This window comes from Mixophyes fleayi, chromosome 11, assembly GCF_038048845.1.
Source record: "Mixophyes fleayi isolate aMixFle1 chromosome 11, aMixFle1.hap1, whole genome shotgun sequence".
Classification (NCBI taxonomy): Eukaryota; Metazoa; Chordata; class Amphibia; order Anura; family Limnodynastidae; genus Mixophyes; species Mixophyes fleayi.
This window is the reverse complement of record NC_134412.1, coordinates 80,165,788-80,190,271: the sequence shown is the minus strand read 5'-3', so window position 1 is coordinate 80,190,271 and position 24,484 is coordinate 80,165,788. Positions and strand designations below refer to the sequence as shown.

At 43.2% G+C, this 24,484-nt stretch overlaps 1 protein-coding gene across 3 annotated transcripts in view; it reads right to left on the bottom strand.

Annotated features, from left to right (window-relative positions):
- Nucleotides 1-24,484, bottom strand: part of FOXJ3 (forkhead box J3) — a 69,973-nt gene that overhangs the window by 5,909 nt on the left and 39,580 nt on the right. For all 3 annotated transcript variants that reach the window (XM_075189901.1, XM_075189902.1, XM_075189903.1), the window contains exons 4-12: nucleotides 23,181-23,255; nucleotides 18,386-18,469; nucleotides 12,343-12,444; nucleotides 10,231-10,359; nucleotides 8,144-8,303; nucleotides 6,789-7,235; nucleotides 4,934-5,023; nucleotides 3,418-3,609; nucleotides 1,312-1,416 (exon numbers count right to left, since the gene is read on the bottom strand). In XM_075189901.1, the coding sequence (XP_075046002.1) occupies nucleotides 1,312-1,416; nucleotides 3,418-3,609; nucleotides 4,934-5,023; nucleotides 6,789-7,235; nucleotides 8,144-8,303; nucleotides 10,231-10,359; nucleotides 12,343-12,444; nucleotides 18,386-18,469; nucleotides 23,181-23,255 (1,384 nt within the window). The remainder of the gene's footprint in view (nucleotides 1-1,311; nucleotides 1,417-3,417; nucleotides 3,610-4,933; nucleotides 5,024-6,788; nucleotides 7,236-8,143; nucleotides 8,304-10,230; nucleotides 10,360-12,342; nucleotides 12,445-18,385; nucleotides 18,470-23,180; nucleotides 23,256-24,484) is intronic.

Here is a 24,484-nt window from a genome sequence, read left to right as displayed (position 1 = left end):
CCTGATGTACCCCACCCCCTAAGGTCAGGGCAATCTTTAGAGACCACCAATATCTTTATAATTTGACATCTGATTATCCTCTAAAAACAAACAGTAGATGATCTGATTACTGGTATAAAACTATATTCATAAAAACATTTAGGACTGTCAAATAGTGTTATTTAAAAACAGAGGAACTAGTTAGGGTCTATAAGTATCTTCTACCGTTACTTGTCCTCCTACATCAGTGTAACAGGATTACCAGGTAACCAGTGAAATAATTATACCACCTGCTACACTGTGTCAGTCAGTAATGAATACACCTGTGCTCCAGCAAGGAGATATGGAAAACATGTACTGCTAGGGAGTCCTGAGGACTGGAGTTGAGAAACACTGTCCTAGATCGACGGTTGAGTAAGCAAAAGACAGCTATAAGGTAGTAAAGAAGGAGAAAGGGATGCAAAAGAGAAAACACATTTCTACTGTGTACAAGTTTAATTATCTTTGCACTTTGCATTAGAAAATGTAACTTGTTTCACTAAAACAAAGCATAATAATATCAAATAATTAGGCCATAAATTAAACATCATGCCTGCAGATTAGCTCGATGCTTCTCAACCCCCGCCACCTTTCACAGAACAGTTGACAATAATTTTACTTTACATGAGAGCTTAGTTTTTTTTCATAACGACATTAGAGAGTGTTTCACTAAACTGCTAATTTTCTCCTTCTATTCATCTTAGCCGACATGCTGGCCCGATAGCTGCCTGTCGCCACACGTGTAAAGAGAACTGGTCTATCAACTACACAGCTAACACATAGCCACCAGGCTCACCTTGCCTGTGTTCATTGTGGTGGCAGGAGAACAAACGCTATGTCTCATAGCAGCTTCCAGTATGGCTGCCACAACCGACCAATCAGCTGCTACGAACACAAAAGTGTCAGAGCCATTGAAATTCTATCAAACATTTCCAATGTGCCAGGGGACAGTAGCTCTAGAACAGCAGATGTGTCAAACATTGGAGAGTCTGGGCTTCACTATAAATATATTACGGACAATGGACCTGTTCATTAACATATTAGCAATATTTACTATTTTCATATTAAGTGTATTTCTGGCATGTTTTATTACAAAGGGTAACTGCCATATTACTTCCATCAGAGATAGACATCATTTTTTTGGCATAGACAGCAAATGCAACAGTGCCATTTTATATAAACATGGAAGTGTTTTCCACAAATTTTTATGTGGACGTAATTCCTAACAAAGACACTGTACAGAGACAGGAGGGTGCGTCTCCGAATCAGCCTGTCCGTAGGACCTGTACATACCTGACAAGCCCGATCCCGTATTGCCCATAGGTGATAAATGAGGGTAACTCGGGGGCCCCATCATTGAAGTAGGAACATTTTGCCTTGAGTCAAGATATAGATTTCCTGTACAACAAGGGAAAAAACAAGCAATAAACAACTTAAAAGACCCCTGGTAGCTTCATAGGTGTTAATATGACAGCACACAAAATGCAACAGGATATTATTTTAATAAAAATTATGCATTTTGGCTGCTTGAATATATTTACTTAGCTTCGCCCTCTCCCCCAGCGGTATGCCCATAGTCCTTCACCCTGCCCAGACACTGGGTTGCCATGTACTAGCTGACATAGCCGCTATCAGAGTTTGACGGATGGATCTGTTATCGGTTGGTAACTAAATGTGTCCTCATACAATCAGGGCAGACTCAAATGATATTCCAATCGGCGTGGTTGCTATGTATGGGGTCCAAAACCTCTGGACCATGAGGAACCAAAAAACCTGCCAGCCTAGCCAAGTATCCAAGCATCTCGGCCGGGCTGGACTTGGTGACTATACACAACTCCAGGCTTGGGGATAGGAGAACGGATCTGGTTCACAAGCGATGCCATAGAACCAACACTTTGCAACATTTTAGAAAGAACTAATGGCTTTATATACAATTAGATAAACCAGGGCACACATCTTGTTGATCTATCCAGACAACCGCAGCTATCTGATGTTAATCTATATTCACCCACACACAGGTCAAGACCGGGTTTTAAGACTTATGGCTAATCCAGGTAGATACAATGAATTTTGGGCTCACACTATTTTTTATTTGGAAGGTTGTTTACAATTTATTTGCATTGTAATTTATCAAACCTGACTTTTATTCATCAATACATTCAGTGAAGGCTCGATATATTAGTGACCAACATGAAAAGTGGAAGAAACATCGGTTTATTACATTTTGGGCCAAGTATCTTATAAATGGCAAGAATCCCGTACACAGGTCCCCTGTTAATTGGGTGTGGGGGAAGAAATCACAATACTTCCTGCACGGAGTTTTTCTTTAAAAGAACACTAACCTCAATTCTAAGGGGTATATTTACTAAACTGCGGGTTTGAAAAATTGGAGATATTGCCTATAACAACCAATCAGATTATAGCTGTCATTTATTTAGTGTATTCTACAACATCATCATCATCATCATTTATTTATATAGCGCCACTAATTCCGCAGCGCTGTACAGAGAACTCATTCACATCAGTCCCTGCCCCATTGGAGCTTACAGTCTAAATTCCCTAATATATACACACACTCACACAAAGACAGACAGAGAGGGAGACAGACAGAGACTAGGGTCAATTTTTTTTTGATTGCAGCCAATTAACCTACCAGTATGTTTTTGGAGTGTGGGAGGAAACCGGAGCACCCGGAGGAAACCCACGCAAACACAGGGAGAACATACAAACTCCACACAGATAAGGCCATGGTCGGGAATCGAACTCATGACCCCAGTGCTGTGAGGCAGATGTGCTAACCACTAGGCCACTGTGCTGCCCAACATGACAGTTAGAATCTGATTGGTTGTTATAGGCAACATCTCCACTTTTTTAAACCCCCAGTTTATTAAATATACCCCTAAGGCTTTCCTTCATGATGCATCTAAGGGAGCTATGAATAAATATATTTAGATCACATTTGGACAAATGAGCTTTCAGTACATTCTAGTGCAGTGTCGGCTAACCTGTGACATTCCAGGTGTTGTGAAACTACAAGTCCCAGCATACCCTTCCAGCAATAAGCTGCTATATATTGCCAAAGCATGCTGGGACTTGTAGTTTCACAAACACCTGGAGTGTCACAGGTTAGCAAACACTGTTCTAGTGGCTCCTTTGGAAGAAACCCATCTGAAGCTCCACCATTGTTCTTCCAAACTCCATGAGACAGGTAAAAGGAGGTTACTTTTTTTTGTCATACCAAAGGGTGTGTTTTCAGGGCCAAGTGCTAGAAGAGGTAGTACCGCTGGCTTTATACTAGATTCACCTCTCCTGTTGAAACTCACAACCTATAAACAATTGTATATTCCCCTCCCTGATCCCCACCTCCAAAAAAAACCCACATCTGCACCCTTAAAATACCTGTTCCGAGATGCTGCGAGGGCTTGGTGCTATGCATGTTACCATGGCATGCAGGTGACTGCACATTGCTCTGTGGATGGATAAACCCAGTGTGATTAAAGAATTCACTGAGCGAGGAGCACAGGTCAGCAAGCTGGACCTGATCCAGTGACCAGTTCTTAAGATCCGCTTGTCTCATACTTTCCATCAAACCTGGGTAAGAAGAAAAATACATTTGTGTAAAAGACATTTCAAGTAACGGATGTATGAACATTTCCTATCGAAGTGCATCTATCACCACAATCATTAGTTTAACAGGAGCCTCACGTCCTTAATCCGCTTTGCTGGGGAACGGTGCTCTTTCCACTATCACACTTTCAGGCTGTGGCTGCCCGATTGCCTCCATTCTGCCCCTCGCACAATTGGCCCGGTCACTGCCTCTCACATAATAGGCACCATCATCTCCTGAAAGGCTCCGTGCCGCTGTGAAAATTTTAGTGATCCGATTGGCTACAAGTGGCTTTATCCTCAGCCACTTCAAAATGGGCCCATCCCGGGAGATTTAGATTAATAACAAAACAAAAAAAAGTGTTCTGAACCCAAATTAAAATAACTTTTCGAAATGTGTCTAATGCTCAGATGTAAACTTATTCCTCCACCATCTGATTATATTTAGCCATTCTTTCCCAGTCACATTGTGCGACTAACAGAGATGGAACATATTTCGGCTGCTCCCGTGACACTGGACCTGATTTGTAGACCTGTGTGTCAAGCGAAGCAAGTTTTTTGGTTTTTTTTTTTAGATCATACGCACACGGCGGCCTTGTAAGTGAAGCAAAAACTTGTGCGCCGCTAATATGGAGAAACTGTCTGTAGAGGCTTTAAATTTAAAATCCACAAAGTGGAGTTTTCCAGCAAAACATAAACCAGCAGCGGAAATGAGGAGAAATGTATAACGTGATATACGTGCACCATATACAGATGTCAAACTCCTTGCTTCCGTATGCTTTATACAAAGCTGCTGGGCCTGTCAAAGCTCAAAGACAGTGCAGCAACCAACATTGCTAATTCCTGGAACTAGTCTCCTGCTGCAGACATGCGGGGATATAAATCGCACATTGGTTTAGAGTTAAAAATGTACAAGAGAATCACATTAAAGCGCACAGGGGAAGCAGCAGCAGTTCTGTGAGCTGAACCAATCACGTGAGAACGCAACCGATTACCAAGGAACCTCAAAGAGATCGCGCCTTAAAAATCCACTAGGAACCAGGGACATCACTTAGACATCCCTCCATAAAACTGGTTCAGCGCACAACATGACAGCTAACTGGTATGTCTAAAACAGTTCTCAAAGTTCCAAAGGGCAACAAATCAATTGACTGCACATGTAGTTTAAATAAAGTTTTTGCGAAAAATACAAGATCAAAACGCAATTAATCTACAGCGCTACAGAAAATGCTGGCGCAACATAATTGTTAATAATAATATTATTAATAATAATAATAATAATAATAAAAGTTAGTATTAATATATGTACCCTGGAACTGGGAGAGATCCACGTCAGACCAGTTGGCACTGCTGGCAATTCGGCAGCTTTCTTTGAGCACGTCTAAAGTGGAGTACCAGTCTGAGAAGAGAGACCAGAACTTAGTCACCCATTCATACAACAGCCCTTCAGTTTCGCAGAGCTATATTATAAACACATCAAGGATGCCAAGTCCTATACCAGTGTTGGCTAGCCTGTGACACTCCAGGCGTTGTGAAACTACAAGTCCCAGCACGCTTTGCCAAATATATAGCAGCTTATCGCTGTATGCTGGGACTTGTAGTTTCACAACACCTGGAGTGTCACAGGTTAGCCAACACTGTCCTAAACATTTAATTAGGTGTCTCTCCTATGGATCTGTGCAAAACGATCACGTTATTCTGTCTTTGTTAAAAGCCGTGTGATGCTGGATATTCACATCTCCGCTCTACTGCGAGTACACTTCATTTCACAGAGCAGTTCTGCGTCATACCCAAGGTCTGCCTCATCTTGCCGGCCTTCGTCTGTGTGTTTCACTAAAGATTTTATATCCTCTGGGCAATATACCTCATGATAGTTACAGGAGGACATGTGCAAGCTAATAAAGTCGTATGAAGGTGGAATTACGTTCAGACGACAGGAGTAATATGGGTACTGTCAGTGATCAGTTCTATATAGATTGGGGAACCTGTGGCTCACACTCCAGGATTAATCTGCACTCCCAGCATCCTGTGTTCACCATCAACAGTAAGACGCTTGTTGACAGTGGCTTCTGTCAGACTTTGGTTATCTAAAAAAAAGTTTATGCACAGAAGAGTTGTATTGATAGTAAAAACCTTTAGTCCTGTTGAACAGATTCCCAGACCCCACTTCATATCAGACAAGAAGTGTCCCTGATCTTCATATTGTCAATTAAATAGGGACTATGAAAACCCAAAACTTGATTACAACATTATCCCTGTCCACGAACCAAGGCTAAACTCTTTGTGCTATAATTCCAGTTATATCCTGACACATAGGCATTGCACAATACAATACAAGTGGATTGTCATCTGCTGTGGAAAATGTTACAATAATTTAATGGATTCAACTGTCCCGCTAACCGTAGGGCTTTGCTTATTTGGTGACCGGATGGCCTTGTAAGGGTATAGGGTTGTACCAGCAGTTATGAATGCAGCCACAGAAATGGCCATAAACTAAGTTAGTGACAAACAGCTTCCTATGGAAACACTGTTTCCCTGTGAAGAGAGCACTGACAGGGAAACTAGGTTTCCCACAAAAAAAAACTATACATACCAAAACTAACTGTGTGTATAGATGTTTTTCCTACCAGGTAGACACAATAGGTGCCAAGTTAAACATGTCTGTACTAAGCATACATGACAAGAGGAGAACCAGGTCACTTTCTATTGAAATGAAGATCCCATTAGAACATGTTTAGAAACACATCATAAATGCCGTTCACTTTATTAACACATGTAAACACATCACATTCTGAGAAAATGCATATGGTAAATGTTTTTTTTTAAACCGCTGTGATCTAGCCCTAACAGTAAACAATAGCTGTAAGCAGGGGTGGAACTATAGTGGCTGCAATGCCCCGCCTCCGAGGAACACATTTTGCCCCAGACTGCAATATACAATTACTACTGCACGCGTTATTCTAATACCAACAACAGAATTGTGATGGACCAATTGAGGGCTATCAGGACAGGGAACTGTATGCTGTACACCACATAAAATTGCAGAACACAGAGGAGGGGATCTAGGCAGAACTAAAGTGGATGCAATGTCCCACCTAGGACCACGCTAACAACTTAAATAATTCATACATTATAATTAAGATGCAGTTTATCGGCGTTCTTACCTGTGCTGCAGGGCAAGGACTGCTGCGTTAGAGAGGTCTGATGTGCTAGAGATTGGTGCTGATGGTTGGGGTGATGCTGTATATGCTGGTGCTGAGCGGGATGGGGTGCAGGGTGCTGTGCTTGATGCTGTGCAGGATGCGGAGCACGTTGCTGCGGATGTTGCGGAGCTTGTTGGTGACAGTGAGATGTGTGCTGTGCTGGGTGCTGGTGGTGTACTACGGGGTGATGTATGTGGGGGGACTGCTGGGACTGCTGGCTGTGTAGCGGAGTGTGAGACATGTGAACCATGGAGTCGCCGACAGGTGTGCCAAGACTACTGGCGTGGCTATTTGTCAGGTTATTTTGGCTACCGTGTTGCTGAGAACTCATTGTGCTACTAGGGGAGTGCTGATATGAGCAAGGTGAATGCGTCTGCTGGGGGGGTTCAGACTGGAGATTCATCAATCCTGAAACACAAAAAACAATGGTTATAGTCACAGGCTTGTTCTATGGCAAGTGGGTCCTACGATGGTACATGTGGCTCTCAAACTGTGCTCAGCATAACTACTAGCGTACTATTCTGATCCCGTGTCCGTGGGCTTCATCAGGAAGAAACAGAAATGATGGCACTGGGGGGAGAGGCACAGAACTGCAGCGCCTTGTTCTAAAAATTGGGTACATCAATTTAAGTGGCTTTGTTTCCACTTTCCCTTCTTTTTTGAAAAAATGTACATGTACACATAGCTGGGTGTACAAGGTTACTATATTACACTGCCAGTCTTGCTTGCATTGGTTTAACAAAAACAGCATACTAATGAAGCATAATGGGGGCAGTTAACACCCCTCCAAAAAAAAAAAAAATCACACCCCTCATACATGAGCCAAAACCAGAGTTGGTCACAGGGTGGTCAGGCGTACTTTCTGCAAATAGCCAAACGCCGATTTATAACTTGCCAAAAACTAGCTGAAGTCTATTTAAAAATAACTCCAGGATAAAACAGCAAAATAATATTGTAAGAGACAAATATTCAAGTAGCCTCAATCAATCTATCGCCCCCTCCAGCTACTGTGCAGTATACAGAGCTTGCACCACTCAGGGTAGTCACTGTTGGATAAAGGGCAGAACGCAATCTCCGTATTCCCGGACACTGCAAGATAAAGTATTGAGCTAGTTTCTCATTAAAAAAACGTGTCCATTAGACAGGCCTCTGTCCGTCACATCCCCCCGCTCAGGGACCGCCCATCAACTCCAATATTCTACTTCTGTTAGCTAGAGAGAAGGTGGGTATAACAATAGGGATAAGCATGTCCTTATATTACTCTACACTGCTAATTAAAGAGCAGAGATCGTTACTGCCATCCCAGCGTGACCTACCTTGGCTTATAGATTGAGCAAATACATTCTTGTACAGGCTACGAAATGAATCACTGAGATCTTCAAAGTTATATTCAGGGAAAAGTTTGTCCCGTTCCGGGGTGTTGTACTGCGACTGCTGCGTTAATGTGGGAGCAGAGGGCTCTGAATGGCTTGATACCTAGGATGGAATGAGAACCATAATGAAGACATTTTAACGAATGTACAGACACTGATAATGTAACATATAGTACGTCTCTCCTGGAGAGTTACATAGACATTCCTGTTTTTGTGTATATATATATTATTACATCAAATACTGGAAAATTATTAGCAGTTTATGTAATTTCCACATTGGTGTCTTCCATATGAGGCAGATAACCTTGCTCAGGAATCTGTATCTGATTTCTGCCCTGTGTGGTACACAATGGGGAATTACTATACCAGGAATGATTGAACAAAAATAAGCAGAATGCTTCAATAGGACGTCCCTCTGCCCTAATAGTGGTTCATCAGCTGGAGTGGAACTACAAGTCCCAGCATAACTTGTCAATCCTCAGTCTTGTGTTGGACAGTAGCAGTGTAATTATATGTATATTTTTATTATATACATAAATGCGCACATAGGTAGCATTAGTCACAGTGACGTCTGCTGCTGGACTCGCATGAGGCGAATTTGAATAAGAGCAGGCTCCAATTGTGCAATGATTAAGGTATGTAGGAAACGAACCTTACACAGATTTTACTGTAAACTGAGCCCCTTTAAGGGATTGTGGCAAAGTAAAATGGAATATAGTGTTTACAATCTGACAGTTTCTGTAAAGCAGTCAATAGCATCCTTGCCTACTTTCCTGGAACTCCGCAGAGCCCTCAGAACTCCGCAGAGCCCTCAGAACTCCGCGGAGAGTAGGCACCATCCTGGGCAGAGGTGAGGCTCAATGACAAGCTTGTGTCATCATGCCCCCCCCCCCCCACCCCCCGCCATGCGATGCCTTGATTTGTGGCATTACACTGCAAGGGGCAAGACCCCGCCCCCACTTGCCACCCGAGGTTCTAAAAGTCATCAGTTACACTCTATAGTTATCTATAGTCAGTGAGAAAGTAATCAACCTGTCTTACAACAACTCAGAAGAATTACTTTGAGTAGCGATTTCTAAATGTAAATTCTCTATGGTTTTATTAGACATTATTCACAATGCAATGTTCCACACACTTTTTTAGGGGACAAACTATACACCCCTCTTAAAGTCTACGGTCTTAAGCTGGGTACACACTACACTGTTTTCGTCCAATAATCGGCTGAAACAGCCGACACACGACTGCTCGTTCAAAAGTCGGGTCAGTTTGTACAGTTACGCGATGGTCGAAAGTCTGCCAAAATGGACGATTGTCGCCTCATTTGGTTGGTCGTACCGTTTAATATTTTCGTTCCAATCTCGTTTCCGCTGTGTAGTGTGTATAAACTTCTGACCGATCCACAACAGTGAGTACGAAATTACAGTCATTGCTCACGACAACATGGCTGTAAAAAGTCGCTAAAGGGACGTCCGCTCTTCCCTTTATCGTCCTAAACAAGGCTAGTGTGTATGCAGTCCATGGACCGAGCGATCGGACCGTTGGTCGCAATTTCTGTAGTGTGTACCTAGCTATAGAGATCTTCTGTTTTGTTTCCTATGTAATCTATTTACAGAGTGGAAAATGCACTTACAGAACAGTCATGTTTACATACAGAATGTATTTGTTGCCCAATTCTGTTCTATTTAGGAAACATGCACTCACAAGAGAGAGTCCTTCACACGTACAATCTTATCAGTGTCTCAGCCTTGTCGGATAACAATGCCACCATTATTCTCACAGCCCGTACCAAGCTTTATGTCTGGTGATTAATGTTCCTAGTACTGCGGCACGAGCCCTAGTCAATCCTAAACATGGCATAAAACTCACACACAGACTTTCCTTGGTAGAAGTGTCAGTGATTTATGTGAAACCTAACAAGTGTGCCTAGTAAAACACATTACAGCTTGTGAAAACACACTATGTTGAAGCCAGTCTTGTTATTGTTGGAGGAAGACGTGTGAAACAAGAATGTACGGAGGAGGTCTGCTCACCGGTGTATAACTGTGTACACTGCCAACACTGTTCAAGTTTAAGGACGACACACTCTGATCAGAAAGGCTGTTGTTAAGGCTACTTCGAGGACTGTCATTGCCATCCTGACTTGTGTTGAATAAAGTTACCTAGAAGAAAACAAAACCATAACATTAATCAAGTCATTTCTTCCGAACTGTCCTCCATAAAGTTTCGTAGCACAGTGAAATAAAACTGCCATAGTTTGGCCGGGAAGGGGGTTGTAGAAACCTGCGACTCTAAATATTTTGCAGAGCCGAGTGGAACGAACAGGTTTACAGACTTGCAAAACTTCATGGCCACACTGAAAACCCTCAATAGCAGGTTGTACACTGGCCAGTGACCATGAATCATCACAACTGAAAGCATTCGACTGAAGTTGTACATAGCTTCGGAACACAAGACCTGTGTCAGGACAAGGTCTGCATGCACTGAAACAAGATCATAGCAGACACAAAGGGGAGAAGTGCTCTACATACAAAGTGTTATCACTTTATTATAAATCATCTGAACGTATTGTCGTTCATTAGTAAAACACCACAGTGTTTTATAGCACCAAACAATGGGGAAAACAGGACATACATAAAACAGGGACGTACAAGGTAGACAAAATGAATGCAGACATGAGATAGCTTACATTCTAATAGGAAGAGGGCACAGCTGAAACTAGAGGAGCGAGTGTGACTGCGAATGGAGAATGCGACAGTTGTGAGGGTACATAAGGTGGGTAATAAGTAGAGTAGGGTAAACTCAAAGAGAAATGGTATCGAGAGGCATTATACAGATTTGAAGGCTGTGGGAGAGTCCGATTGGGCGTGGTAGGGAATTCCATAAGTGGGGAGCAGCACAGGAGAAGTCTTGTAGGCGGCAGTGAGAGGTGATTACCACAGGTCAGAGGGCGAGTACTTTGATATGAGATTTAACATGTATGAGGGAGGGATGACGTTGAAGGCTTTGTAGGGAAGGGCGAGTCATTTGAGTTGGATTATGAAGAACATGGAGATTCAGTGTTGGGATTTGAAAAATGGTGCAGCCGATGTGTGACCTTCTATTGTTCTGCACAGAGAACTTAATCTCTGTACGTATTAAAAGAAACACGGACCTCAATTTGTTTTCCCTATTAGTGTTATGTGCAGGAAAGTAATATTGCCTGGTTTCATGTTCTATGCAGATAAAGACATATCTGTGGGACACACACAGCAGGCAGCCCAGTCCTCAGTAGCCCCCTCTGTCCCCTCCTCATCCCCTCTAACCATATGTCTGATAAGACAGTCACTCCACCTGCAGTTAAGGAATATGAGATAGACGAGGGGCTTAGGAAGATGTCATCAGGAGTGAAGGAAACACGTTTCACGGATACAGATATATTTTTTCCCAACAAGTGGACATTATATAGTCTCATATTAGTGGCTGATGTAGTGACCACGCTGGACACTACCATCATTAACAAACATTATTCTGCCTCCAAGCTCACAGTTCTGTCTATTTAGCTGATGAAGGATTAAAGAGAAGCCGAGAAACAACATTTCTACCTCCTGCCGGCGGTATTACTTGTAGCAGGACAGTGGTACGTGTGTTTCCTCCCACATTCCAAACACATACTAGTAGGTTCATTGGCTGCTATTAAATTGAACTTAGTCTCTCTCTCTCTCTGTGTATATTAGGGAATTTAGACTGTAAGCCCCAATGGGGCAGGGAATGATGTGAGAGTTCTCTGTACAGCGCTGCGGAATTAGTGGCGCTATATAAATAAATGATGATGATGATGATGATGATGATGATATTACTAATAAGTGTTATGTAAGCTGCTCTCGGAATCTTTATTATCCAGGGCAGAAACAACATTTTATTTTGTGGACCGAGACTACTGACACATAAAAGACGATGGAGAGAAAGTGGATTGCAGTTGCGTTCGGCCAACATATGGAACATTCTGACTCCATCTATCGATATGCCCACTAGGTATCCTATGATCAGCCACTGTGGTCATGGTGCAGTTGTAACACACTGCTGCTTTATAAATAAAGGATAATAGTAGTATATAATATAAAGGGGAGCCGACGATGGTACGTGGCACTGAATAACGTAGTTACTTTGTTAGTCACAGTGTTGAGAGCCATGTTCGGAGAGGCACTTCCAGAGATTATACAATCCATTCCCAAGGAATCGGAATCTATGCTGTATGGCGTTGAGGCCTGAAATGGAAAAACAAAAAAACATTTTACAAATTAGAAAAAATTCATGAATATATAAACAAAATATATAAACAAACAATATAAACAAATAAAAACACCTCAACAAAAGGTTACGTTATAACAAGCTATTAAAGTCCTATTACAGGGGTTATAGATCTATATATCACCACTGCTACTCAGGCAGACTTTCACAATGTACAAGGTAGCTGTGGGACAGAAAGGGAAGTGTGTAGTACAGGAACAGGATCGGTCATCCCTATTTACATAAGCGAGGGGTCGTAGTTCTCGCCGCTGTAACCTGGTAACACGAGGAGGGGGGATAACTAGAAGCAGTTGTACAAAAATCTACAAACCCTTGGCGTTACCTGCTGGAGTTTTGCTTGAATATTTCTGCTGATTATTTATACATAAACATGGCTTAAGGAATTATATACAGCTATGGGATCTGTTAGACCTAATACCGAGGGATAGATGAAAATGAAAACACTCATTTAGAAACTTAAGGTAAGGGGCAAATTGTTCAAGTCTTCGAGATAAATGGACATTATATAATGACTTCTACCGCTCTATACCATGACTGCTGCCAGTGATCTCTTACTGCAGTGTCAGTGCTAGATTTACTGATAACCGGGGAATCATGGAACAGTTCTGCATAGATACCTAGTTTTAAAAAAACAAAACAAGGGAATACAGACATACAAGAACCAGATACCAGATGCTACCACTACCACGGCAGTGCCACGGAGGTGGTATCACTTTCTTATAAATAAAACAGCAACCATTGGGAAACAAATGATTTTCTGCATAAATCAAAATCATTTCTTAGGATTTTTTCTTCTTTACAGTATAGTACTGAGGTTTACACTGTACACCTCTGTAACCTATCATAAGCTATTGTCCTTTAAAGTCCTTCAATGTGCAAACTAGAGGAACCATGCTGCCCACCTTTTGCATGAAGAAAACTCTTGTGGCAAATACCTTCCATCCCAACTGTGGACATTGCCTGACATGTCCCAAGCTGACTATTACGCTGAGGTGGGCCCAATAATAGGACAGCACAGTGGCTCAGTGGTTAGCACTTCTGCCTCACAGCTCTGGGGTCATGAGATCAATTCCCGACCATGGCCTTATCTGTGTGGAGTTTGTATGTTCTCCCTGTGTTTGCGTGGGTTTCCTCCGGGTGCTCCGGTTTCCTCCCACACTCCAAAACACATACTGGTAGGGTAATTGGCTGCTAACAAAGTAAGTGAGTGTGTGTGTGTGTGTGTGTGTGTGTGTGTGTGAATTTAGACTGTAAGCCCCAATGGGGCAGGGACCGATGTGAATGAGTTCTCTGTACAGCGCTGCGGAATTAGTGGTGCTATATAAATAACTGATGATGATTATGAATTTAGGATCCAGTGAGTCAAATCCAGAAGCCAACAGGATCCTTTAAGGAGCCAGAAAACGTATGCGTCCATCGACACCGATAGAAATGACTCTTAATATTTAGGCGCTGGAAGTAATTGTCCAGGCACACTGGCTACCAAATTTTGGGATCTGTCCATACTTATATCATTGTCTTACTGTGCATGACAAACATCTAACTAATTCCAAGCCTCCGCTGTGCATGGTAACCTGATCATCCTGCCTGATAGACCAGTGTCAGACAAGGTTCCTGCGTGCAGCCTGGAAATAAATTAAATGATGTTACTTTATTATGTGATCCTACTTGGCTATCCTCATCACTCTATATCTGTCTGTTTTATATGAATTGCCACTGTATATAGTTATATTATCTCTATAACCATACCATCCTCCACACCCTACATAACTTCCATGTAACCCTGTCAGCAGCTTCACAGACAATAACCAAGAATTACCTAAACCTCCAGCTCCAACGCAAAGAGGGCGATAAAAAGGTCACCAGATCAAAGGTCACCCTCCATCTAGCGCTGGAACCCAACGCTGTGATTGAAAACTAATTTAGCGCTGTCGCAGGTTATTACTGTAACATAGTGTTCAATATGAAAACAGGATTCATGGAAATGGTGTTGTCAGAGAAGCTCTGTGACGTCAATATTACTTCCCCGAGCCAAGAGGTGAAACCGGAGCACCCGGAGGAAACCCACGCAAACGCAGGGAGAACATACAAACTCCACACAGATAAGGCCATGGTCGGGAATTGAACTCATGACCCCAGTGCTGTGAGGCAGAAGTGCCAACCACTGAGCCACCGTGCAGCCATTGGTAAAATCGTTACAGAAATCGACTCTGCAGTCATTTTCTGTAGTGTGTACTCAGCTTAAGGGGTGTACGTGAGAGTAGGGGAAAGCAGATCTCTCTCTTCCCTGTGGCTCTCCATTAATAGATCAATGATAATATTGATCTATTGCTAGCTAGAATTACATCACTATTACCAGTAATCTACTGCAGCAGAGAGATACACGGCACAGAACAGTTCTCCATTTCCCACTTGCAGAGGAAGCTAAAACCAGCACTTTTTAACTATTAAAATGTGAAATTTGTGCTGGTCAGCAATCAGACACTCAATCATTCCAGGCTCTTACTTAAACTGCTGCAGCTGCATCAAATAGGATTAGTTCAGCCAGTCTATTAATCACCAGCGCAGTAAAACACTTCAAAGACTCATCCGCAATCAAGACAATCACACGGAGTTTCTTAGTTCTAGTTCAAACCAGCAAATGAAGCATTAGTAGGAGTTCCGACACTCGATCAGATCATAGGAGCATTAAAAGGTATTTTAACTTATCGTCCCAGTTATCCGACGCGTTTCTTTACTAGCGAGTAGGTTCCTCAGAAGGCGGGTGTATCAGACCTTCCGTCAGCCAAAGTGCTGACTACAAATATACAGATTATACGTATAAAGCAACTGACAAATTACAAATAAGAGACGAACGTTGTTTTAAGACTAGATGGCGGTAAAAATATCATTACCCCTATGATCTGATCGAGTATATGAACTCTGGCTACTGCTTCAATTGCTGGTATGAACTAAACCTCTGATGGTCTTGATTGTGGACGAGTCTGAAGTGTTTTACTGAGCTGGTGATTAAGATACTCACTGAACGAATCCACAGCAGTTTGAAGAAGAGCCTGATATTATTGGAAATTATATTATAGGACTTTAATTTTTCATTATTATCATCCTCTGCAAGTGGCAACTGTCCTATGTCCCACTAATATTTCATTATTACACAGATCACAGAAATCTGAACTCGCTCTTCGGCCACAAACGCCCCAATAGAATCAGAACCTACTGGTCCCTCATTAGACATCAGTGCAGGTTACATCTATGGCCGTCTATAACGGACTAATCATATTATCCCCTGTCCATAGGAATTGATCTGGTTATATTATAGGAGTATATACAATTTATGATATACTTATATACAATTTGACATATTACTTGCTATTTGATGTTATTAAGGGCAATATTTTAAATTTTTTATACTTTCTACTGGCCGAGAGGCATTCTTAGATTAGTGCAGATTTATAGCAGTGCCGAGAATAATAGTTCCAAGTTGGCGCTCGGTGGCCGAAACTCTTCACACCGTAATCCTATTCTGACAAGTTTCTAACACTTCATACATATATTTTGGGGTTTTTGATACCAGGGGGTAAATGTATCAAGCGGTGAGTTTCCAGCGTGTTTGAAAAGTGGAGATGTTGCCCATAGCAACCAATCAGATGCTAGCTGTCATTTTGTAGAATGTTCTAAATAAATGATAACTAGAATCCGATTGGTTGCTATAGGCAACATCTCCACTTTTAAAACCCGCCGGAAACTCATAGCTTGATACATTTACCCTCTTACTATTCTAATATAAAATAAGTGCTACTTTACATTTAGATCTGATTTTCCATACAGGATTTCACTTTCCCCTGTTTCATATTAAAAGGACAGGATCTATATAAAGTCCAGCCGTTGCTTGTGGGAACACAGACCATCTGTTACACTGTGTGTGTGTCTGACACTACCAAACGACATGGTGTACAGTGAAACAGATTTATTGATTGCTGAGTGACACACAATATTCTGCCACCAGCTGCATTGTCTGGCCTGGGAATGTCTGACATACTTTCTACCAATGCACAAGTATGTCTGCACATATCTCCTCGCTCAGCTGCAGACAAACGTCAGCGTTATGATGTCATTATAGTAACATGCTGGGCTGAGATCACTTTCCAGAGTTTAGGATCTCCCACCCCTCCGCAGCTAGGAGGGATTCCCAAACATAGGCCCAATTGATGGATACGCAATTCCGTGTCCATATATTGGGACTCAGGGAGAGAATTCATTTTGTGGCAATATTAGACTTTTTTGAGGCTAAAATTTGATTCTCGATAAAAAAAATAAAAATCCTTTAAACAACCAATCATCTTTTTAAATTAATAAATGACATAGACAAGGCTAACGTGGTCTTTTCTCACCAACGCGATTCCTGATCTGGGATGAAAATATTGTCATTTTGGTATAAAATCATAATCATCATCATCTATTTATATAACGCCACTGATTTCGCAACGCTGTACAGAGAACTCACTCACATCAGTCCCTGTCCCATTGGAGCTTACAATCTAAATACCTTAAAATACACAGACACAGACACAGACAGACACACGAGACTAAGGGCAATTTAATAGCAGCCAATTAACCTACCAGTATGTTTTTGGAGTGTGGGAGGAAACCCACGCAAACACGGGGAGAACATACAAACCCCACAAGAAACTGCACAGTAAAATTATGTAACATTACAATTTTATTAGTCTCGATCATCTACCTACCCAAAAAGTGGCATTTCTGGCATCTTAATGTTGATTTGTCTATAAAATGGGCAGCACGGTGGCTTAGTGGTTAGCACTACTGCCTCACAGCACTGGGGTCACGAGTTCAATTCCCATCCATAATTTTACTGTGCAGTTCCTTGAATGTCAAACAGCTGTTCACAGAAAATCATTTGGTTGCTCACTCAACGGCGCCATATTTCTAGAAAAGTCTGTCAACCATTACACTAACTTTAATTAATAAGCTGCCCTTTTGGCAGCACTATCTTACAGCAATTTTATATCTTCCTTCTCCTGTTTACATAATATATTATCTATGTATATATAAAACGCAAAACAATAGTTATATATGTAAAACGTTCCATACATTCTACCTTATAAAAGCTGCATACCATAAAGTCATCATTTTAATAATGACCGGGAATTCACAATTGCAGAATTTGATATATTTAATATACAGGGTGGATGGTACATTCTCCTGCAATAACACCAGTAATATTACAATACCATTTACTCACAGTTGACAAAATTTGCATCTAACTGTGACAAATGATTGTAGAGGACATTCAGCCCCCGCTCTATAATAATCTCTTATTTTATAGAAACAACGACTCGTGTATTTTGAAGCGTTATGGGTGGCACATGTACCATAAAGGGGCATTATAGAAATTAGGTAAAAGAATAAAAAGCTGTGTTGCCCATAGCACCCAGTCATACCACTTTTATGTGGTCTCATACCCACGGTGATCAATATTGTGTATTGTACTAGTATTTATAATGCTGCTACAAACGTATGGGTCTGAAAATGTAAACCGCACCTCATGCCCACTTGTGGTAGTTCTACGTTTTTCCAATCGGTGCCGGCTTCATTCACTTACGTTTACCCCCAAATGACCGCACTGGCTAAGCCTTGGCGACCTCCAAATGAGGCAAACACCACCTGCATGCCAAACGTATTTGATATGTGAGGTCACCGGCATTTTTAAAATGCAAAACAAAAGCCAAAAAGGTCTAATTCAGTTTGTTTCATGGTCTAAACGTTTGATTGGTTGCTATGGGCAACGTCACTGTTTCTCCTTTGCACCAGTTTTGAGAATCGTCCCCAATAGAATCTGCGGTTCTCCTAAATTATCCACAAGGCAACCGTACGTACCCGCTCTCCAGACCGGGGCCTCTTCTTCGGCCGAGCTGGCAGGGCATCCTCCTTTGGATTTGTGTCTATTGCCCAATAGGAGCCCTATACAAAATACAAAGTCATGAAAATGATAAATCCGTGGTCGAGAATAATAAAAATGGGTGGTATGTTTTTTGGGGGGGGGGATTTAAAAAGAAATTAAAAACAGGACTCTAGCACCTCAATACCCAGAATGCAATGCAGTACCGCTGCTTATTACTGAGTTACATAACCAATGTTATACCAAAGCTTATTATCAGAGTTATTTTCCTATAAATATTCTGTATAGCCAACGGGGATAACAATCTGCATAAGTAACCTCATTTCACTTCTTATTTGCATAGGAGTGAAAAAGTTATTTAAACTTGGCCACGATGATGTGATATCATCCAGGGACTCCAATGCTATAGTCCCCCCCAGAGGTAACACTAGGATTTCACCAGGCTATAAGTTTTGGGGGAGAAATAAACAGTTCAGACATGTAACAGACATTTTAAGACGTGAATCACACAGTGTAATATTCTTTGCAATTCAATTGTTCCTAGTTTTATTTTTGAAAATGTTTCTTACTAATTATGGTGCTTACGTAACACGCTTATGTAAAGTGCGTAATGACGCTTTAATCCACAGGAACCAATGAGGTAATAGCTTTTCGCTGTAGTCAGACTAAGTAAAGCAGACATGTGATTGGTCGATACAAGTTACAAGAGGTCAGTGTGCTTTGTACCATGTTATTAAAATAAGCCCTTATGTATCTACAGCATTGAGTTTACCAGTAAGATATCCCATCGGCTTATTACTACATATTACACTGTTCTATTCTATTCTCACTTTAGACACCAACAGCTTTGAGGGCAAGGCTTCAAAAGATGAAGGAAAAAGATACATAGTCTGGGCTTATACAAAATGAGTGAGCTTAACCAACTTGGAGCATTCTGGACCACAGTGTATACAGAAGAGCCTAGTACAGCAGCCAGGTCTCAGGTGCAGTGTGTGCTGGACCACAGTGTATACAGAAGAGCCTAGTACAGCAGCCAGGTCTCAGATGCAGTGTGCTGGACCACAGTGTATACAGAGGAGCCTAGTACAGCAGCCAGGTCTCAGATGCAGTGTGCTGGACCACAGTGTATACAGAGGAGCCTAGTACAGCAGCCAGGTCTCAGATGCAGTGTGCTGGACCACAGTGTATATAGAGGAGCCTAGTACAGCAGCCAGGTCTCAGATGCAGTGTATGCAGGACCACAGTGTATACAGAAGAGCCTAGTACAGCAGCCAGGTCTCAGATGCAGTGTGTGCTGGACCACAGTGTATACAGAAGAGCCTAGTACAGCAGCCAGGTCTCAGATGCAGTGTGCTGGACCACAGTGTATACAGAAGAGCCTAGTACAGCAGCCAGGTCTCAGATGCAGTGTGCAGGACCACAGTGTATACAGAAGAGCCTAGTACAGCAGCCAGGTCTCAGATGCAGTGTGCTGGACACTGTGTATACAGAAGAGCCTAGTACAGCAGCCAGGTCTCAGATGCAGTGTGTGCAGGACCACAGTGTATACAGAGGAGCCTAGTACAGCAGCCAGGTCTCAGATGCAGTGTGTGCAGGACCACAGTGTATACAGAGGAGCCTAGTACAGCAGCCAGGTCTCAGATGCAGTGTGTGCAGGACCACAGTGTATACAGAAGAGCCTAGTACAGCAGCCAGGTCTCAGATGCAGTGTGCTGGACACTGTGTATACAGAAGAGCCTAGTACAGCAGCCAGGTCTCAGATGCAGTGTGTGCAGGACCACAGTGTATACAGAGGAGCCTAGTACAGCAGCCAGGTCTCAGATGCAGTGTGTGCAGGACCACAGTGTATACAGAGGAGCCTAGTACAGCAGCCAGGTCTCAGATGCAGTGTGTGCAGGACCACAGTGTATACAGAGGAGCCTAGTACAACAGCCAGGTCTCAGATGCAGTGTGCAGGACCACAGTGTATACAGAGGAGCCTAGTACAGCAGCCAGGTCTCAGATGCAGTGTGCTGGACACTGTGTATACAGAAGAGCCTAGTACAGCAGCCAGGTCTCAGATGCAGTGTGCTGGACCACAGTGTATACAGAAGAGCCTAGTACAGCAGCCAGGTCTCAGATGCAGTGTGCTGGACCACAGTGTATACAGAAGAGCCTAGTACAGCAGCCAGGTCTCAGATGCAGTGTGTGCAGGACCACAGTGTATACAGAGGAGCCTAGTACAGCAGCCAGGTCTCAGATGCAGTGTGTGCTGGACACTGTGTATACAGAAGAGCCTAGTACAGCAGCCAGGTCTCAGATGCAGTGTGCTGGACCACAATGTATACAGAAGAGCCTAGTACAGCAGCCAGGTCTCAGATGCAGTGTGCTGGACACTGTGTATACAGAAGAGCCTAGTACAGCAGCCAGGTCTCAGATGCAGTGTGCTGGACCACAGTGTATACAGAAGAGCCTAGTACAGCAGCCAGGTCTCAGATGCAGTGTGTGCAGGACCACAGTGTATACAGAGGAGCCTAGTACAACAGCCAGGTCTCAGATGCAGTGTGCTGGACCACAGTGTATACAGAGGAGCCTAGTACAGCAGCCAGGTCTCAGATACAGTGTGTGCAGGACCACAATGTATACAGAAGAGCCTAGTACAGCAGCCAGGTCTCAGATGCAGTGTGCTGGACACTGTGTATACAGAAGAGCCTAGTACAGCAGCCAGGTCTCAGATGCAGTGTGCTGGACCACAGTGTATACAGAAGAGCCTAGTACAGCAGCCAGATCTCAGATGCAGTGTGCTGGACCACAGTGTATACAGAAGAGCCTAGTACAGCAGCCAGGTCTCAGATGCAGTGTGTGCAGGACACTGTGTATACAGAAGAGCCTAGTACAGCAGCCAGGTCTCAGATGCAGTGTGCTGGACCACAGTGTATACAGAAGAGCCTAGTACAGCAGCCAGGTCTCAAATGCAGTGTGTGCAGGACCACAGTGTATACAGAGGAGCCTAGTACAGCAGCCAGGTCTCAGATGCAGTGTGCAGGACCACAGTGTATACAGAAGAGCCTAGTACAGCAGCCAGGTATCAGATGCAGTGTGCAGGACCACAGTGTATACAGAGGAGCCTAGTACAGCAGCCAGGTCTCAGATGCAGTGTGCTGGACCACAGTGTATACAGAAGAGCCTAGTACAGCAGCCAGGTCTCAAATGCAGTGTGTGCAGGACCACAGTGTATACAGAGGAGCCTAGTACAGCAGCCAGGTCTCAGATGCAGTGTGCAGGACCACAGTGTATACAGAAGAGCCTAGTACAGCAGCCAGGTCTCAGATGCAGTGTGCAGGACCACAGTGTATACAGAGGAGCCTAGTACAGCAGCCAAGTCTCAGATGCAGTGTGCTGGACACTGTGTATACAGAAGAGCCTAGTACAGCAGCCAGGTCTCAGATGCAGTGTGTGCTGGACACTGTGTATACAGAAGAGCCTAGTACAGCAGCCAGGTCTCAGATGCAGTGTGCTGGACCACAGTGTATACAGAAGAGCCTAGTACAGCAGCCAGGTCTCAAATGCAGTGTGTGCAGGACCACAGTGTATACAGAGGAGCCTAGTACAGCAGCCAGGTCTCAGATGCAGTGTGCAGGACCACAGTGTATACAGAAGAGCCTAGTACAGCAGCCAAGTCTCAGATGCAGTGTGCTGGACACTGTGTATACAGAAGAGCCTAGTACAGCAGCCAGGTCTCAGATGCAGTGTGTGCTGGACACTGTGTATACAGAAGAGCCTAGTACAGCAGCCAGGTCTCAGATGCAGTGTGCAGGACCACAGTGTATACAGAAGAGCCTAGTACAGCAGCCAGGTCTCAGATGCAGTGTGTGCTGGACACTGTGTATACAGAAGAGCCTAGTACAGCAGCCAGGTCTCAGATGCAGTGTGCTGGACCACAGTGTATACAGAAGAGCCTAGTACAGCAGCCAGGTCTCAAATGCAGTGTGTGCAGGACCACAGTGTATACAGAGGAGCCTAGTACAGCAGCCAGGTCTCAGATGCAGTGTGCAGGACCACAGTGTATACAGAAGAGCCTAGTACAGCAGCCAAGTCTCAGATGCAGTGTGCTGGACACTGTGTATACAGAAGAGCCTAGTACAGCAGCCAGGTCTCAGATGCAGTGTGCTGGACACTGTGTATACAGAAGAGCCTAGTACAGCAACCAGGTCTCAGATGCAGTGTGCTGGACACAGTGTATACAGAAGAGCATAGTACAGCAGCCAGGTCTCAGATGCAGTGTGCTGGACACTGTGTATACAGAAGAGCCTAGTACAGCAGCCAGGTCTCAGATGCAGTGTGCTGGACCACAGTGTATACAGAGGAGCCTAGTACAGCAGCCAGGTCTCAGATGCAGTGTGCTGGACCACAGTGTATACAGAGGAGCCTAGTACAGCAGCCAGGTCTCAGATGCAGTGTGCAGGACCACAGTGTATACAGAAGAGCCTAGTACAGCAGCCAGGTCTCAGATGCAGTGTGTACTGGACACTGTGTATACAGAAGAGCCTAGTACAGCAGCCAGGTCTCAGATGCAGTGTGCAGGACCACTGTATTGTAGTAGCCAACTGTGCCTAATATTCAGACCAAAGTTTTAAAGATAACTCCCTTGAAATATTCATATTTTCCAGTACAATATTTGCTAGAAGTTGCATGTTTCACTATCTGCTCTTATGCCCGGGTATTATAGTATAATTTGTACATAAATATAAACAAATGACATTTTAGCATGTTTACTGAACATATCATGATTACCTTTCCAGGGTCATCCTTGGATCGAGGCACTTTCAGAAAGCACTTATTCAATGACAGGTTGTGTCGTATAGAATTCTGCAGACAAAAACAAAACAAACGATTGTCAGAGTCTTACTGGGATAAGGCATTATACAAGAAGTTTTGTCTCATTCTGGCTTGGAACATGTGATTGTTCTGTATGGAATATAAGAAAATCCTAAGAAACAATTGAATGTTAAATATTATTGTGTTTTCGAAACATATGACACTAGAAAACTTTGGCTTAAGACCGCAGTATTATTAAATAAACCAAGGGGTATATTTACTAAACTGCGGGTTTGTAAACGTCATTTTGTAGAATGCACTAAATAAATGACAGCTAGAATCTGATTGGTTGCTATAGGCTAAGTATGTATCCACTGGCGTTAAAATTATACATTTAGCATGAGTTATAAATCATTTGAGGCAGCAGTAACCAATGTGCAACATTTAGGCCCAGTTGATGCCTATTCAGGCCTCAGTAGGGAAAGATATAAGGTGCCAATCACCTAAACATTATAACTTATCCTCATAATGGTCCTTTCACAGCTGGTCTTCTCCTCTATCTACCGGACTTGTTGACCCACATGCCGCTATCGACTACTTGGACACCACTGATTAAGCCTTAGAGGTCTTCTGACCATAATCATAAATTTTCAGTGTCATCACTTCATCTCCTACTTCTGCGTGTGCTCCCCATAGCCAATAACATTATCTGAATACTCACAGCAGTACACTGTATATCAAGAAATGAGTGCACCAATACAGGGTGGCAGTAATCATTCTACTAGTTGGACAGGGCTGCATGTGATAGGGCGAGTGTAAAGATGTGAGGGAGTGGAGAAAAGCAGGAAGTCGTAGATTGCGCTGTTGGAGACCCTGCTGCTTTCACTATGCAACTCTCCAAAAGTATATCAGAAGATGCATTAGTGAGGACAGGGCTGCATGTGACAGGGGCAGTGACATGATGTGAGGAGAGGAATGGAGGCAGCAGGAAGCCAAAGACTGAGAGTTATATAGTGGAAGGAGCAGGGTCCTCCAGCAGCACAGAGTATATCAGGAGATGAGTGATGTGTTAGTGAGGACAGGGCTGCATGTGACAGGGGCAGTGACATGATGTGAGGAGGGGAATGGAGGAAGCAGGAAGCCACAGACTGAGAGTTATATAGTGGAAGTAGCAGGGTCCTCCAGCAGCACAGAGTATATCAGGAGATGGGTGATGTGTTAGTGAGGACAGGGCTGCATGTGATAGAGGCAGTGACATGATGTGAGGAGAGGAATGGAGG